At 43.2% G+C, this 17,483-nt stretch overlaps 1 protein-coding gene across 1 annotated transcript in view; it reads left to right on the top strand.

Moving 5' to 3' along the window:
* The window catches only part of DNAJC11 (DnaJ heat shock protein family (Hsp40) member C11), a 74,848-nt gene that overhangs the window by 35,622 nt on the left and 21,743 nt on the right, over positions 1-17,483 (top strand). The window contains exons 5-6 of the mRNA XM_084652121.1: positions 13,038-13,166; positions 15,757-15,879. Of these exons, the coding sequence (XP_084508247.1) occupies positions 13,038-13,166; positions 15,757-15,879 (252 nt within the window). The remainder of the gene's footprint in view (positions 1-13,037; positions 13,167-15,756; positions 15,880-17,483) is intronic.

Genomic DNA, 17,483 nt, shown 5'->3' with positions numbered 1-17,483 from the left:
TTGACAGAGGTCATCTGTCACACTGCTGGGACTTGAGTTCCAGCCTCCACGACCTTCAGCACACGGGCATATCCTGCAAACCCAAAGTGCCTCCTCCACTTTCTCAGGTGCCAAAATTCCCCGGTTGTCCTTGTGTCAGATGTTAAAATTTCCATTTTCCCCCCTAAAAATCTCTCTGATACTGTTGTTTGTTTTCAGTGTAAAAATTTGCAGCATACTGAAAATTATAAATTATGGGACAGCATACAAAATGGAATTTAATATCAAATTAAATAATTGGATATTGTTCTGACTATATTCTTCATTTTCATAGTTAATTCGCTAAAAACCTCCAACTGTAGCTACGCTAAGGTGCCACAATGCAGGGGTCCTGCTGCAGAATTAAGATCAATCTTGCTACAGAGTTTATGGGGTCTTGAGAATAGCTGGGAATCCCAAGTGTGACCCCGGTGAAATCCCATCACTCCCATAGGGGAGGGATCATAGAGTTTGACAGATGTATTTTTAATCCCCTCTTTATATTCTTTCAATGGATTCCGTACTGTAGGGGCATTATGTGGATGTGAGATGTGTCTGTCCCCATTGCTTGGTGAGAAGGACATCTGAGTACTGTGTTCGGTCAATCCATAAGGTCTCTATCAGACCAAAGTCAGCTGCATGCTCCTCTAGTATAGTGCATTAATCGGCCTAATACTAGGCATCAAAAATACCCCCAGCTGATTCAGAAGACCAGGGTAATTTAAATTAATCCTGCTGGTTTTGTTCTCTTGTATAAACTTGGAAATCGATATATTTAAATTAATTATACCCGCTCTAGGAAGGAGAAGAGATAAAACTTTCATCTGGTGTTGTGACTTAGACTTAGAGGATGTTTATCTGCACCACACACTCTCCAAGTAAGAGAGAGAGACCATGTCAAGTGGGGCAGTTCTCTGTCTTTCTGGATTTTCACTAGTAGAGGGTTGAATATAATTAAAACTATTCCTGTGGCTTGCTGAAATGAGAGTTCTCAGGTGCATGACCCCCTGCTGAGCCCATTTAAAAGGGAGGCTGCATCTGATGGAATGTACTGCCAAGTCATGACAAAGGTTCTGATTTTAGGTATCTATATTTTTAAATCCTGAGATGACCTAATCCTGTCTAACTGGGAGAAGTGGCATGGATCTTGTCAGTGTAGTAATATGTCATCCACATTATATTGGAGGATATGTCACAGTTCTCATCATACACCCTGTTGTTGGGGGTTATAACTTGGCCGTAAATATTCAATACCTTTAGAAACCTGATGGTAAGGTTTCCATTTGGGAGCAATTTTATGGTCTTAATTTGATTCTAAGAGTTCCTCCCTGCAATCTCTCTCTATTAAAGTGCTTCCAGCACTGTTTGGAGTACCTAGTTTCATCTAAATGGTGGGTGAAAGGTTCTTGACTTGCCCACACAGTATGACCTCAGGAAGTGGGAAAGCAGTGGAATGGTTATAAATTGTTTTAGAAAGTAGCCTGTATTCTATAATATGCTTATAGCCAGCTTTTCCAAGGCTCTGTCCTGAGTTCTCAGCCCCAGGATACTGTGAGGAGTATTATGCTGGCTCCAGCACTCAGTATATGTGGCTTTAATTTTTAATTCTACTTTCAACCAGCTTGCAAGTGGTAGCCTGCAAATCTAGGCGAGGCTGTGGAGGGCTCTGTTCGATGCGCTATTGCATGAGACGTATTTTTTGGGGAGATGGATAGAGAAAAAGACTCTAAAGTACTTTAAAGCTGACTTTCAAGGAAAGTTCTAACAAAAAAGGTAATTAAAAAGCAGTCGTGTGTTGTGCTTATAAGATTCAAAAACACGTGTATTTATGAGAGAGACTTTCAGGTGATCAGTCCATAATGCAGGCTGCTCTGAGGTGCTGTGTTAAGAACCCCCTTTCGTACTGAAATTTTGCACTTTACAGCATGCTGCCGTGTGTGCAGATTTAACTTTCTAGTAGGACTCTTAGTTCATTCTTACTGCTCATGTGCAGCTCCCACATTTCAGGATGTTGTTTTCTTTTCTCCTATATTCTCTGAACAGGTGGCTGACGGTGAGTTGTTGGTAGCAGCGACCTCTCTCTCTCTCCTTTCTGGTGGCATAGGGGGTGCTGTCGTTCTTTGATGATGTTTTTAATGGTACCATCTGCTGCTTTGTCAGTGCTTGTATTTGAGCCAGTTTCCTTGCCAAGATCAATAGGCTGTTTGAGAGTGACTTCACCTACTTGGTGGTAGGGAAAATTTCTTGATGGAATCTACTACATAGGCTCATAGTCCAGTGAAATGCATCTTGTGGAAGGCAGGAGCTGAAATATGCTTAAAAAAAAACATTGAGGGACAACTCCCCACCCCAGAATACTCAGTTAAGATAGTATACGGAGCACCTGGCTTCTTGTAATCTTCCAAAGACTTTATATGCAATGAGACTGCTTTAGGTTTGAAACTTTAGATACTGCTGTTTTTCGTCAAGGTGAGTATTTTTACAACTACCACTAGTGTAGAAAAAGAAACCCCAAATACAAATCTGATGACGTCCAAAGTAATGCGAATGAGAAAAAAAATACAGTAATTTTCAGGACTCAATCTATATAGTTAATAATTAGACAAAGGTGAGGACAGGTAAAAGATACAGTAGAACCTCAGAGTTACGAACTGACCAGTCAACCACGCACCTCATTTGGAACTGGAATATGCAATCAGGCAGCAGCAGAGACCCAAAAAAAAAAAAAAAGAAATGTAATACAATACTGTGTTAAACATAAACTATTTAAAAAATAGCAGGAGAAGATTAAAAAAAAGATTTGACACAGTAAGGAAACTGTTTCTGTGCTTCTTTCATTTAAATTAAGATTGTTAAAAGCAGCATTTTTCTTCTGCATAGTAAAGTTTCAAAGCTGTATTAAGTCAATGTTCAATTGTAAACTTTTGAAAGAACAACCATAACATTTTGTTCAGAGTTATGACATTTCAGAGTTATGAACAAGCTCCATTCCTGAGGTATTTGTAACTCTGAGGTTCTACTGTATCTATTTAAAAAAAAGCCCGAGTACTGCAGCTCTTCTTCAGATTTATTTTTCATTCATAGATTCGCTTTTTCTTTAAAATGACCTCATAAATTATTATGATGTTACTGGAGTGGGCCAGTGGACATTGAGAGCTAAATAATATCAATATAATAATTGACAAAGGAGGAGAGCGAGAAAAAGCAAATAGAGTCCATAAAAAGCAATAAGTATCAAGTGAATGGCTCATAAAAATATGTGGGTTTTGATGGTTTCTTCAAAAATGTCTGGTAGATGATCATCTTGTTCCAGAGAGAATTACATTTTTAAGTTTAGAAACCACTAAGGTTCAAAAGTTTTCTCTGATTTTTATCCTAAATTTTGAGAAAAAACTAAGGTGAGTAATGTTGATTTTCCTCAGTAAAGAGTAGCTACTGAGTAGGGCCCGACCAAATTCACAGTCCATTTTGGTGAATTTCACGGTCAGAAATGGTAGGGCAGTTGTGGTATCTGCTGCTGCTGACGGCGGCGCTGTCTTCAGAGCGGGGCGGCCAGAGAGCGGCAACTGCTGGCCGGGAGCCCAGCTCTGAAGGCAGTGCCACTGATAGCAGCAGCGCAGAAGTCAGGGTGGCCCGGTCTGGTCTTGCTTCCCTGACTTCTGCGCTGCTCCCGGCAGAGCCGGGCCCTCGAACAGCAGCCGCCGCTCTCCGGCTGCCCAGCTCCGAAGCCAGCAGCGCAGAAGTCAGGGTGGCCGGTCTGGTATTGCTTCCCTGACTTCTGCGCTGCTGCTGGCTGTGCTGCCTTCAGAGCTGGGTGCCTGGCCAGCAGCCGCTTCTTTCCAGCCACCTCTGAAGGCAACACAGAAGTAAGGGTGGCAATACCACATCCCTCCTACAATAACCTTGCAACCCCCCTGTGACCCCGTTTTGGGTTGGGACCCCCAGTTTGACAAACCCTGGCCTCCCCTGTGAAATCTGTATAGTATAGGGTAAAAGTACACTGAAGACCAAATTTCAGTGTGCGCAGTAACCCCTCTGACCCTTGACCCTCTCTGGGCCGGGGCTCTGCAGCCACACATCTCAGGTTTGTTATTTTATGATTTTTTTTTTTTTTAAATTAGGGAGAGGGATAGCTCAGTGGTTTGAGCACTGGCCTGCTAAACCCAGAGCTGTGAGTTCAATCCTTGAGGGGGCCATTTGGGGCAAAAATTGGGGATTGGTCCTGATTTAAGCAGGGGGTTGGGCTAGATGACCTCCTGAGGTCCCTTCCAACCCTGATATTCTATGATTTCCATTGGGGGAGGGATAGCTCAGTGGTTTGAGCATTGGCCTGCTAAACCCAGGGTTGTGAGTTCAATCCTTGAGGGGGCCATTTAGGGATGGGGCAAAAATTGGGGATTGGTCCTGCTTTGAGCAGGGGGTTGGACTAGATGACCTCATGAGGTCCCTTCCAACCCTGATATTCTATGATTCATGGTGGAGCCCAGATTTCACAGTCTGTGATGCGTTTTTCACGGCTGTGAATTTGGTAGGGCCCTACTGATGAGGCCTTAGGCTTGCATGCAGAGAAGGACTAGCACATGCGGGGTGCAGTTAAGAACTGTCAGTGCTGTGGGATCTTTTTACATTGTAGTAGAATGTTAACACACTAGAATGAATTACTTTACAAGAAGATTTTCTTGATAGTGCAAATCTATTTCATCTTGAAAAAATGTGCATTTTCAAGAAATGTAGGTGGAAGTAAAGCAGGATTTAAACTCTGTCGGGAGTTTGACTACACAGCAGTCTGAATATCAGACAGAAGTTTGAGCAAGCAAAATGTGTCTCATTTCACAAGCAAAAGGGGAGTCGTTGTGACACCTTAGAGACTAACAAATTTTTTTGGGCATAAGCTTTCGTGGGCTACAGCCCACTTCACCAGATGCATAGAATGGAACATAGAAGAAGAAGATATATATTTTCTCACACACACACACACACACACACACACACACACTGGAAATTGCCATACAAACTGTAAGAGGCTAATTAATTAAGATGAACTATTATCAGCAGGTGAAAAAAACTTTTGTAGTGATAATCAAGATGGTCCATTTAGACAGTTGACAAGAAGGTGTGAGGATACTAAACATAGGGAAATAGATTCAATATGTGTAATGACCCAGCCACTCCCAGTCTCTATTCAAACCCAAGTTAATGGTATCTAGTTTGCATATTAATTACCACTGAAACCTGTCTTCAATTTATGGCTTTTTTATTTACACTTTACTTTTGCTGCTGCAGTTTCTGTCTTTATTCACAATCCAAATTCAACAAAATACTCTTTCTTCATTGCTGAAGTTTGGTAACTCAGGTTTTTAAAAGCGTATTTCGTAGAATATGAAAGTGGGTTACAAGCTGCAGCAAAACCACTCCGCTGAGGTTGGTCATTGGATGTGGAAAATCATCCCATTCTGCAGCTATGACCAGTGCATTTGCAAAAGATGAAGAGCAGCAGAAAAGCATCAGAAGAGTTCTCTATATTGCTAAAAGCAGTGCTCACATACATACAATATCGCTTGATCAATCACACTCTGGAATTTTGTCAAGTGTGGTTGGCACTTAAGCCTGAAATCTCTGCTTAGCTTCCTTTGGCTATTCTGTTTATTCACTTCCCAGAGGTTTGGAGCAGCAGCAGAGTGCTGCAGAGCTTCCCTAGTCACCAACTCTTTGGCATTGTTTCAAAGAGCAGCACAGGGTATGAGAGGATGGAAACTTGAGAAACACTTGTAGACTTTTTTCAGAGTAGCAGCCATGTTAGTCTGTATCCGCAAAAGAAAAGGAGGACTTGTGGCACCTTAGAGACTAACCAATTTATTTGAGCATAAGCTTTCGTGAGCTACAGCTCACTTCATCGGATGAAGTACTCCTTTTCTTTTTACTTGTAGACTTTGGAAAGCTGATGCACTCAAAGGTGACTTATCTGAGGAGCGTTCCTAAACAGTAGATTTTTCCCCAAGTAAAGTTTGGGAGCAAATGTTTTGTGCTACTGTAAACAAAGTAAAGCTAGTTTCAATTCTATTAAAAAGAAAAGGAGTACTTGTGGCACCTTAGAGACTAACCAATTTATTTGAGCATAAGCTTTCGTGAGTTACAGCTCACTTCATCGGATGCATCAAGTACTCCTTTTCTTTTTGCGAATACAGACTAACACGGCTGCTACTCTGAAACCTGTAATTTTATTATTTACTATTGTTAAAGGGACACCAACTTGAAATCCAGTCAGGTTAAAAAAATGATTTAAAAATGGTTTGGGTACTGTACCTGAGGTGTCCTGGCAATTTTTATCGTTTTACAGTCATGTTTTCCTGTTTTTAAAATGTTTCTCTTCTTTTGCTGTGTGGAAGATCCACTCAAAAAGTAGGACTAGATTATGAATTCTCTTAGATCTTGAAATCAGTAGGCTAATTTCAGTTTTGTCTTAAACCCTTCACTCTGGTTACAATGCATGCATTGGGTTTAATTTTAGCACAACTTTTCTAAATCACGGAAGAAGTTCAACAATCCTAATGAAGCTTTCCAGTAAATACAATGTACAGTGACAGAAAATAGCCTTCTTCTTGATACTTTTGGATTTTCATTCCATCAGGAGACATCAGTATTTAGTTCTCAGAGCAGTTGCATAGCATCTCTCACTTTTCATCACAAATGTTTACATAAACAGTTTGCATTACACGGTGAACATAGTGTGTGCTGCTTCACAAAGAGATAAAAGATTAGAACCATCCTTTCTAAGTCTTGAAATGCAAACTCATAATCAGTGTTTCTCAGATGTGGCCACCAGGGGCTTCTCCTACGGCCACAGCCTCCTGAGTGGTGATTGGGGGTGTGAGGAGGGGAACAGCGGCCCCTTCCCTGGGGCTGGGCCCTGCCCCCTCTGGAGCCACAAACGCTGGAGAAGCAGACAGCCCGGGATAAGTTTCCCATCTCCCTGGGGATGGTGGGGCTCAGGCTTCAGCTCTGGGGTGGTGGGTGGCAGGATGTGGCTGCGTGACAGCAGGCTCCAACCGTGGGGCTTCTGGCTCCAGGATTTGGCTGCGCAGTGGTGAGCTCCATCCCCCAACTGCAGGGCTTCGGGCTCCCTACCCCTCTCTTCGCCCCTGGCCGCTGCTGCCTCCCCAAGCCCCTCACCCATTCACGCCATCACCCCCGCTGCCTCCCTACTCACATCTCCATCCAAGGCTTAATTTGGTTCCTGGCTTGACAGGGCTGAGTAAGTCTGCTGTGAAAAGTGATATTTCTATGTTTGTTAATATCCCCTTTCACTGCCTCCCAGCTAGGTAACAAGTCTGCTTCTCTGAAAAGTGATATTAACAAATGTACAAATAACCCTTTTCACAGAGCAGACTTACTAGCCAGCAAGTCTTAAAAAAAAGAAAAAGAAACAACAATCAAAAAAGACAAGAATGCACAAAGCACCTTATTTGTGTTTCTATTCTGTTTAGGTCCAGTAAAGAATGGACACAACTGTACATTATTTTTATTATTCAGTCTCCAAAAAAAAGCAAACCCTACATAAATAAATTACTGTCATTTGGACATGTGTATGGACATATTTATTTGTTTTTCCTAAAGTTAATTAAGTATTTTAGGAAAAAGTGACATAGCAGCCACCGACAACAGTTGGTGGCCAGACTCTGAGGCCACAAAAATTTGTTGTGAGAACCGCATAAATGAAGGATGAAACACACCATCTTGAGACCTTCAAACACGCTGCCATTTTCCATGCATTTCCAGTATAGATAACTCAGCAAAACAATTGAGTATCTGCACAGATTTAAAAAAGAATTTACTTCCATATATGTGCTCCTGCTGTGTTTTGATTTCTGTAAACATCCAACCATTGAGTTTCCCTCTCACAAATTGTCTTGGAAGGTAAATTTTAATCTCATATACTTGATGGTCTATTGGAAGTGGTATATTTCACATAAGATGGGACGCTGCTTGACACAGCAGCAGGAGAAGATTCCCACAGCCCTTTTCCACTGAGGCAGCTATGTGAGAGAGACAAGGATCTGATTATCCCCTTCACAACTGTGGAATTGACACAATTATTTGTAAAAAGAAAAGGAGGACTTGTGGCACCTCAGAAACTAACAAATTTATTTGAGCATAAGCTTTCATGAGCTACCGCTCACTTCATCAGATGCATTCAGTGGAAATACAGTGGGGAGATTTATATACACAGAGAACATGAAACAATGGGTGTTACCATATACACTGTAACGAGAATGATCAGGTAAGGTGAGCTATTACCAGCAAAGGGCGGGGGGGCAGAAAACCTTTTGTAGTGATAATCAAGGTGGGCCATTTCCAGCAGTTCACAAGAACATCTGAGGAACAGCGGGGGGGGGGGGGGTAAAAAACATGGGGAAATAGTTTTACTTTGTGTAATGACCCATCCACTCCCAGTCTTTATTCAAGCCTAAGTTAATTGTATCCAGTTTGCAAATTAATTCCAATTCAGCAGTCTCTCGCTGGAGTCTGTTTTTGAAGATTTTATGTTGAAGAATTGCAACTTTTAGGTCTGTAATCGAGTGACCAAAGAGATGGAAGTGTTCTCCAACTGGTTTTTGAATGTTATAATTCTTTGACGTCTGATTTGTGTCCATTTCTTCTTTTACGTAGAGACTGTCCAGTATGACTAATATACATGGCAGAGGGGCATTGCTGGCACATAATGGCATAGATCACATTGGTAGATGTGCAGGTGAACGAGCCTCTGATAGTGTGGCTGATGTGATTAGCCTCTATGATGGTGTCCCCTGAATAGATATGTGGACACAGTTGGCAACGGGCTTTGTTGCAAGGATAGGTTCCTGGGTTAGTGGTTCTGTTATGTGGTGAATTGGAATTAATTTGCAAACTGGATACAATTAACTTAGGCTTGAATAAAGACTGTTCCTCCTCCTCCCCCCTCACCCCCCCACCCCCCGCTGTTCCTCAGATGTTCTTGTCAACTGCTGGAAATGGCCCACCTTGATTATCATTACAAAAGGTCCCCCCCCTCCCCCTGCTCTCCTGCTGGTAATAGCTCACCTTACCTGATCACTCTCCTTACAGTCTGTATGGTAACACCCATTGTTTCATGTTCTCTGTGTATATAAATCTCCCCACTGTATTTTCCACTGAATGCATCCGATGAAGTGAGCTGTCGTTCACGAAAGCTTATGTTTAAATAAATTTGTTAGTCTCTAAGGTGCTACAAGTCCTCCTTTTCTTTTTGTGAATACAGACTAACACGGCTGTTACTCTGAAACCTGTCATTATGCAAGGCACTGAATTTAGCCATATGGAGTGGAAATCTATCAACTTCATGAAAAAACTCGTACAGATACAGAAAGACATCATCTTCCTTTCCAAATGCAAACAGATGGACATCATACCAAAAGGACTGAAGGCAAAAAATCCATTACAATCTACATACCACACAGACTATGCTGACAGCTTGTGCCACACACTCTCAAAGAAACTGCGGAACCACCTGATCAACAACCTCTACAGCAAACAGGGAAAGATTAAGAATGAGCTCTCAAAACTGGATACTCTCATAAAAAACCAACCTTCCACACACACTTCCTCGTGGCTGGACTTTACAAAATCTAGACAAGCCATTTACATCACACGCTTTGCTTCTTTACAAAAGAAAAAGGACACTAAACTATCTAAACTACTACATGCCACAAGGGGCCACAACAGTGGTTCCCTTAACCCACCCAGCAATTTTGTTAATCTATCCAACTATACTCTTAGCCCAGCAGAAGAATCTGTCCTATCTCGGGGCCTCTCCTTTTGCCCCTCCACCCCCATGAACATGATACAGTTCTGTGGTGACCCAGAATCCTATTTTTGATGTCTCCAACTCAAGGAATATTTCCAACACACCTCTGAACAACATACTAACCCACAGAAACCTTCTTACCAAGACTACAAAAAGGAGGATTCTGGGTGAACTCCTCCTGAAGGTCGAAACAACGGACTGGACTTCTACATAGAGTGCTTCTGCCGACATGCACGGGCTGAAATTGTGGAAAAGCAGCATCGCTTGCCCCATAACCTCAGCCGTGCAGAACACAATGCCATCCACAGCCTCAGAAACAACTCTGACATCATAATCACAAAGGCTGACAAAGGAGGTGCTGTCGTCATCATGAATAGGTCAGAATATGAACAAGAGGCTGCTAGGCAGCTCTCCCAACACCACTGTCTACAAGCTATTACCCTCTGATCCCACTGAGGATAACCAAAAGAAACTGCAGCATTTGCTCAAGAAAAAGCACAAGAACAAATCCGCGCAGACACACCCCCTAGAACCCCGACCAGGGGTATTCTATCTGCTACCCAAGATCCATAAACCTGGAAATCCTGGACGCCCCATCATCTCAGGCATTGGCACCCTGACAGCAGGATTGTCTGGCTATGTAGATTCCCTCCTCAGGCCCTACGCTACCATCACTCCCAGCTGTCTTAGAGACACCACTGACTTCCTGAGGAAACTACAATCCATGGGTAATCTTCCTGAAAACACCATCCTAGCCACTATGGATGTCGAAGCCCTCTACACCAACATTCCACACAAAGATGGACTACAAGCCATCAGGAACACTATCCCCGATAATGTCATGGCAAACGTGGTGGCTGAACTTCGTGACTTTGTCCTCACCCATAACTATTTCACGTTTGCGGACAATGTATACCTTCAAATCAGCGGCACTGCTATGGGTACCCACATGGCCCCACAGTATGCCAACATTTTTATGGCTGACTTAGAACAACGCTTCCTCAGCTCTCGTCCCCTAATGCCCCTACTCTACTTGCGCTATATTGATGACATCTTCATCATCTGGACCCGTGGCAAAGAAGCCCTTGAGGAATTCCACCATGATTTCAACAATTTCCATCCCACCATCAACCTCAGCCTGGACCAGTCCACATGAGAGATCCACTTCCTGGACGCTACGATGCTAATAAGCGATGGTCACATAAACACCATCCTATTACTGGAAAGCTACTGACTGCTATTCCTACCTACATGCCTCCAGCTTTCATCCAGACCACACCACACGATCCATTGTCTACAGCCAAGCTCTACAATACAACCGCATTTGCTCCAACCCCTCAGACAGAGACAAACACCTACAAGATCTCTATCAAGCGTTCTTACAACTACAATACCCACCTGCTGAAGTGGAGAAACAGATTGACAGAGCCAGAAGAGTACCCAGAAGTCACCTACTACAGGATAGGCCCAACAAAGAAAATAACAGAACGCCACTAGCCGTCACCTTCAGCCCCCAACTAAAACCTCTCCAACGCATTATCAAGGATCTACAACCTATCCTGAAGGACGATCCATCGCTCTCATAGATCTTGGGAGTCAGGCCAGTCCTTGCTTACAGACAGCCCCCCAACCTGAAGCAAATACTCACCAGCAACCACACACCACACAACAGAACCACTAACACAGGAACCTATCCTTGCAACAAAGCCCGTTGCCAACTGTGTCCACATATCTATTCAGGGGACACCATCACAGGGCCTAATCACATCAGCCACACTATCAGAGGCTCGTTCACCTGCACATCTACCAATGTGATCTATGCCATCATGTGCCAGCAATGCCCCTCTGCCATGTACATTGGCCAAACTGGACAGTCTCTACGTAAAAGAATAAATGGACACAAATCAGACGTCAAGAATTATAACATCCAAAAACCAGTTGGAGAACACTTCCATCTCTTTGGTCACTCGATTACAGACCTAAAAGTTGCAATTCTTCAACACAAAATCTTCAAAAACAGACTCCAATGAGAGACTGCTGAATTCGAATTAATTTGCAAACTGGATACAATTAACTTAGGCTTGAATAAAGACTGGGAGTGGATGGGTCATTACACAAAGTAAACTATTTCCCCATGTTTATTCCCTCCCCTCCCCCCGGCTGTTCCTCAGACGTTCTTGCCAACTGCTGGAAATGGCCCACCTTGATTATCACTACAAATGGTTTCCCCCTCTCTCCCTTCCACTCTCCTGCTGGTAATAACTCACCTTACCTGATCACTCTTGTTACATTCTGTATGGTAACACCCATTGTTTCATGTTCTCTGTGTGTATAAATCTCCCCACTGTATTTTCCACAGTATGCATCCGATGAAGTGAGCTGTAGCTCACGAAAGCTTATGCTCAAATAAATTTGTTAGTCTCTAACATGCCACAAGTCCTCCTTTTCTTTTTGCGGATACAGACTAACACGGCTGCTACTCTGAAACCTACAATTATTTGTATGAATGCAATAGCAGCCAGCCAAAAGGACTGATTCTCAGGCAGGGCCTCTGTGGCCTAGAGAGGAAAAGGTTTAACACCTCCTAAACATATCCTAAAATGCTACCTTCTTCAAGCACTCCTGTTGATTATAAGAATCAAATTCATTCAATCATGGAACAGAGCCAATAGCATGTGACTTATATGATCAGTGGTAACCAGCTAACACAGCTCAAATTTAGGTTGTTTCAAATATTTCAGAAGAGGAGGTGAACTTCTAGCTCAGTTTCAGAGAAGATTAATTACAAAATCAGTGGGTTGGTTTTACAACATTGAAGGGGGACAGTCAATTCTGAGGAAATAAAAATCCCTCTTCTGTCTGAAAATGTTCTTCCTACTTCTAATTTGTGTAACATCTTAAATAAATATTTTATCTGCTATTGTTATAAAAAACACAGTAAATATTTCAGTCTGTTCAGTTTGTTTATTTTGTGCCTCTGACAATGCTTTGCCATCTCTCTGCATAATCACTCAGTTTCCTGCTTTGTTTGTGGGAGCCTTTTTATACAGCAGAAGTGTGGGAAAACATTTTAAAATGGGCGGGGGGGGGGGATTGATGTTTTTAAGTTGTAATATGTCTATAAAGGAGGAGGAATCCTTTAGCTTACATACATTGAACATATTAGTGCTAGGAACTTGTTTTGCTTATCTCTCCCCAGGGAACGATTAGTGTTGGAATAGATGCCACTGACCTCTTTGATCGTTATGATGAAGCATATGAAGATGTTCCAGGGAGCAGCTTTCCCCAGATTGAAATTAACAAAATGCACATATCCCAGTCCATTGAGGTAAAGTGAAATAAATACCAGTGCGAGTATAAAGAAGGTTCTGAGTTAATGAGGCATAACAGCACACAGCACCACAAAATGGAACACGGCTCGGGGGGAGGCGGGGGAGGTTCTCATCTTTATTTATGAAGGGAAGGGATGCAATTACCTGCTTTAGGGGAGTGGGGCGTGGAGATTCAGTTACAGTGGGATCATGTGTTGACACGATCTCATACATTTTTTAGGACACAAATGCCGGAATTTTGGCTCCAGTTTGCATGCTACAAAGGCTCTGCCTCCCCTGCTAGCAAGTTTCCTTGGCTCGAACAGGCTGGCTGCTGGGCTAAGCCTTGATTTCTCAAACACATTTTCAAAGCGATGTTTAAAATGTAAACACAAATTTCAGGGACAAACACTGGCCTTTGTATTTAAGAATGTGCTCCAGTGTGGGTCCCATCCCTCACCTTCCCAGGAGTCTCACTACCTTGTTACCTGAAACTGGATTTATAGAGTTGGTTGATTTGCCTGGCAGTTCCTGAAGGCATCAGAACCCAAATCCAAAGCAACAGGTTGCACTTCAATAAGCATGAATGGTCAAAGACTTCTGTTTCACTTCTGACCCGAGTAAAAAGGACACTGGGGCATTCATAGAATCATAGAATATCAGGGTTGGAAGGGACCTCAGGAGGTCATCTAGTCCAACCCCCTGCTCAAAGCAGGACCTAATCCCCAACTAAATCATCCCAGCCAGGGCTTTGTCAAGCCTGATCTTAAAAACCTCTAATAAAGGAGATTCCACCACCTCCCTAGGTAACCCATTCCAGTGCTTCACCACCCTCCTAGTGAAAAAGTTTTTCCTAGTATCCAACCTAAACCTCCCCCACTGCAACTTGAGACCATTACTCCTCGTTCTGTCCTCTGCTACCACTGAGAACAGTCTAGATCCATCCTCTTTGGAACCCCCTTTCAGGTAGTTGAAAGCAGCTATCAAATCCCCCCTCATTCTTCTCTTCCGCAGACTAAACAAGCCCAGTTCCCTCAGCCTCTCCTCATAAGTCATGTGTTCCAGTCCCCTAATCATTTTTGTTGCCTTCCGCTGGATGTTTTCCAATTTTTCCACATCCTTCTTGTAGTGTGGGGCTCAAAACTGGACACGGTACTCCAGATGAGGCCTCACCAATGTCGAATAGAGGGGAACGATCACGTCCCTCAATCTGCTGGCAATGCCCCTACTTATATATTCCAAAATGCCATTGGCCTTCTTGGCAACAAGGGCACACTGTTGACTCATATCCAGCTTCTCGTCCACTGTAACCCCTAGGTCCTTTTCTGCAGAACTGCTGCCTAGCCATTCGGTCCCTAGTCTGTAGCGGTGCATGGGATTCTTCCGTCCTAAGTGCAGGACTCTGCACTTGTCTTTGTTGAACCTCATCACATTCCTTTTGGCCCAGTCCTCTAATTTGTCTAGGTCCCTCTGTATCCTATCCCTACCCTCCATCGTATCTACCACTCCTCCCAGTTTAATGTCATCTGCAAACTTGCTGAGGGTGCAATCCACTCCATCCTCCAGATCATTTATGAAGATATTGAACAAAACCGGCCCAAAGACCAACCCTTGGGGTACTCCACTTGATACCGGCTGCCAACTAGACAGGGAGCCACTGAGCCCGAGAATCTAGCTGTCATGGAGTGTGGGGGAGTCCAGGCCCTGCACCCCTCTTCCTGGGATTCACTGAGACTCTCAGCCAGCCAGTAAAACAGAAGGTTTATTGAACAATAGGAACACAGTCTCAAACAGAGCTTGTGGGTACAACCAGGACCCCTCAGTCAAGTCCTTCTGGGGGAGCAGGGAGCTTAGACCCCAGCCCTGGGGTTCCCTGCGTTCCACCACCCAGCACCAAAACTGAAACTAAACAACAACACCCCCCCCCAGCAGGCTCCCTCCTGCAGCCTCTGTCCACATTCCTGGGCAGAGGTGTTACCTCCCCCTCCTGGCTCAGGTGACAGGCTCTCAAGTCTCCCATTGAAACTCCCCTGCCACATTCCCAGGTCAACACTCCCCCCTCCCTGCTGCGTCACACTAGCCAAGTTTCTATCCACCTTATAGTCCATTCATCCACCCCATTTTGGTCAGTACTGACCAATAGGAAGAGTGCCACATGCTGAATTATCATGATTACTTGCTGCTTCACTCTGATGCTCCTTAAAGGTCTCCCACTGAGGTATTAATCCAGTGTGACCCTGTATGACTTGTGAGATCTGACAGGATCGCAGTGCAAGGTGTAGGGTTGTAAGTATGTTTGCATAAATGTGCAAATAATGTTGTTTTGTGCTGTAAGAGTGCCACTTATCTGTATGCTGCACTCTTGTTTTGTAAAGTTTGACTATAGAACTTAGTCTGGTGGCTACACACAGTTCAAATACCCAGGAACAGGAATTGAGAGAAAGGTAACACTGTTTCAATAATTACATGTCCCTGTATGCTTACAAACTCTCCAATCTCCAATCATGTGCAGTTTTGGCTATGTCCTTGCAATGTGTTCATTAGGTTTTTGTAATTGAGGTTGCTAATAACTCAGATTAATCCACTCACAATAAATTTATTTTCCAGGCTCCACTGACTGCCACAGACACAGCGATACTCTCCGGTAGCCTCTCCACCCAGAATGGGAATGGAGGTGGATCAATTAACCTTGCTCTTAGACGGGTCACATCCCCCAAGGGATGGGGAGAGGTAGGAGCATTAACTGTGTTGTTTTTTCTTCCCACCAGCCTATTTCTAGCCAGTTGTATGAGTTCTTTATCCCCATTTATGCAGTAAGTTGTAAACCAAAATGAAGAAACTGTGCTGGAGTTTGAGAAATCTTGGTTGACTAGTTATTCAGAGCACTGGATGCTACTTGCCTGAGACCACAGACCGGGTTTTTGTTGCTCACATAAAGCTATAGGGAAAACCAACTTGACTCCAGTCAAGTGTGATATAAATAGCTGCAAGCCCCATGTTGTCAGTTACCGGCTCTCTCTCTATGAGAACAGAAGTTAAGTATTACTGAAGAAAGTGGCTTTGATATGAGGCATCTCTCAGCAGAGGGTGTGGTGGCAGCAGGTTCAGCTGAAGATGGCTGCATTCCTTTCTGATCTTTCAGGGCATCTACGTGGCTTGGTTACATCCACTAGGTCAGTTTGATTAGCAGGGTCTGATTTGTTTAGTCAAGAAAATTGTTTAAACCTGCTTATCAAAGGTGAATGCACTCTCACAGAAAAATGATAAAAGACCAAACCACTATATCACTCTGGGGTGAACACTTTTCGCAAAATGATCACTCCATATCTGTCCTTTCAGTCTTCATCCTCAATGGAAACCTGTATGATACCTTCAAAAGAGGAGTCTGGTAGCTTAAATTCATATTTTGTTGGATACTAAAAATCATGGTCTTAATAAAAAGACACTGGATTTATGGATTCTTACAACAATCTGTAACCCACTAGTCCCCTTTTTTTGTCCTATGACTGTGGGGGTATTGGCCACTTCACCTTAAATGGTCCTTTAGAATATGTCTTTATTACTTACGCTAAACAATCTGTCACAGAAAGGTTGAGGGATTTTAGTTTATTTCATCTTCCAACTTTACAAATTCCCACCTTGTACAAAATCCAAGACTCCTTCCTGTTGCATGTTCCAAGAGCTATGAGACATCAAGATCCAATACTCAGTGACCTTACTCCTCTTTCCTTTTCAGAAGGTGAGGAAGACAAACTGAGACAAATCCAGTACCTTAAATGTGTTTAAAATTAGGGTAACAGACTCCAGCTTGTGATACTTCACAGTCCTAGAAAATCTGTGATAAGCAGTACACATAGGAATCCAAAAGCAATAGCTATAGTGCTCAGTATGACATAAGGGTCCAGTTGTATAGATGGCATCTTTTCAGTCACATGCAGTTCCTCCTCCCATCTATCTCCATTTCCCTTGGGATTTATTTGGAAAGTGAGTTTGTACTTGACAGAGTTTGTCTCTGGTCACTGAACTCTGAATCTGATGGAAAACAAATGACCTGTAAATAAACGTATAATAAACCTACTTAAGAGAACAAGGACTCAAGGAACAAGAACTGATTCTGGAATTTCTTCCTATTGAAAGGTAGCCAGTTTAACAACTGTTTCTGCTGATGAGACTGAACAGTGCCAAATTAACATTGAATTGCAGCCTTGAAAGTCACCCAGACTAGTAAATGAAACAGCGAGAGCATTCTACAGACTGCAATACTGTGCTGTAACAGATGTGCTGACAGGGTTTAACGTGAGACTCCTGAGGACTCCCTCCAGTCACATGTGAGA

The sequence above is a fragment of the Lepidochelys olivacea genome, assembly GCF_965140295.1.
Source record: "Lepidochelys olivacea isolate rLepOli2 genome assembly, chromosome: 18".
Taxonomy (NCBI): domain Eukaryota; kingdom Metazoa; phylum Chordata; order Testudines; family Cheloniidae; genus Lepidochelys; species Lepidochelys olivacea.
Note: the sequence above shows the minus strand (reverse complement) of the source record. Positions and strands in the feature narration are given on the sequence as shown.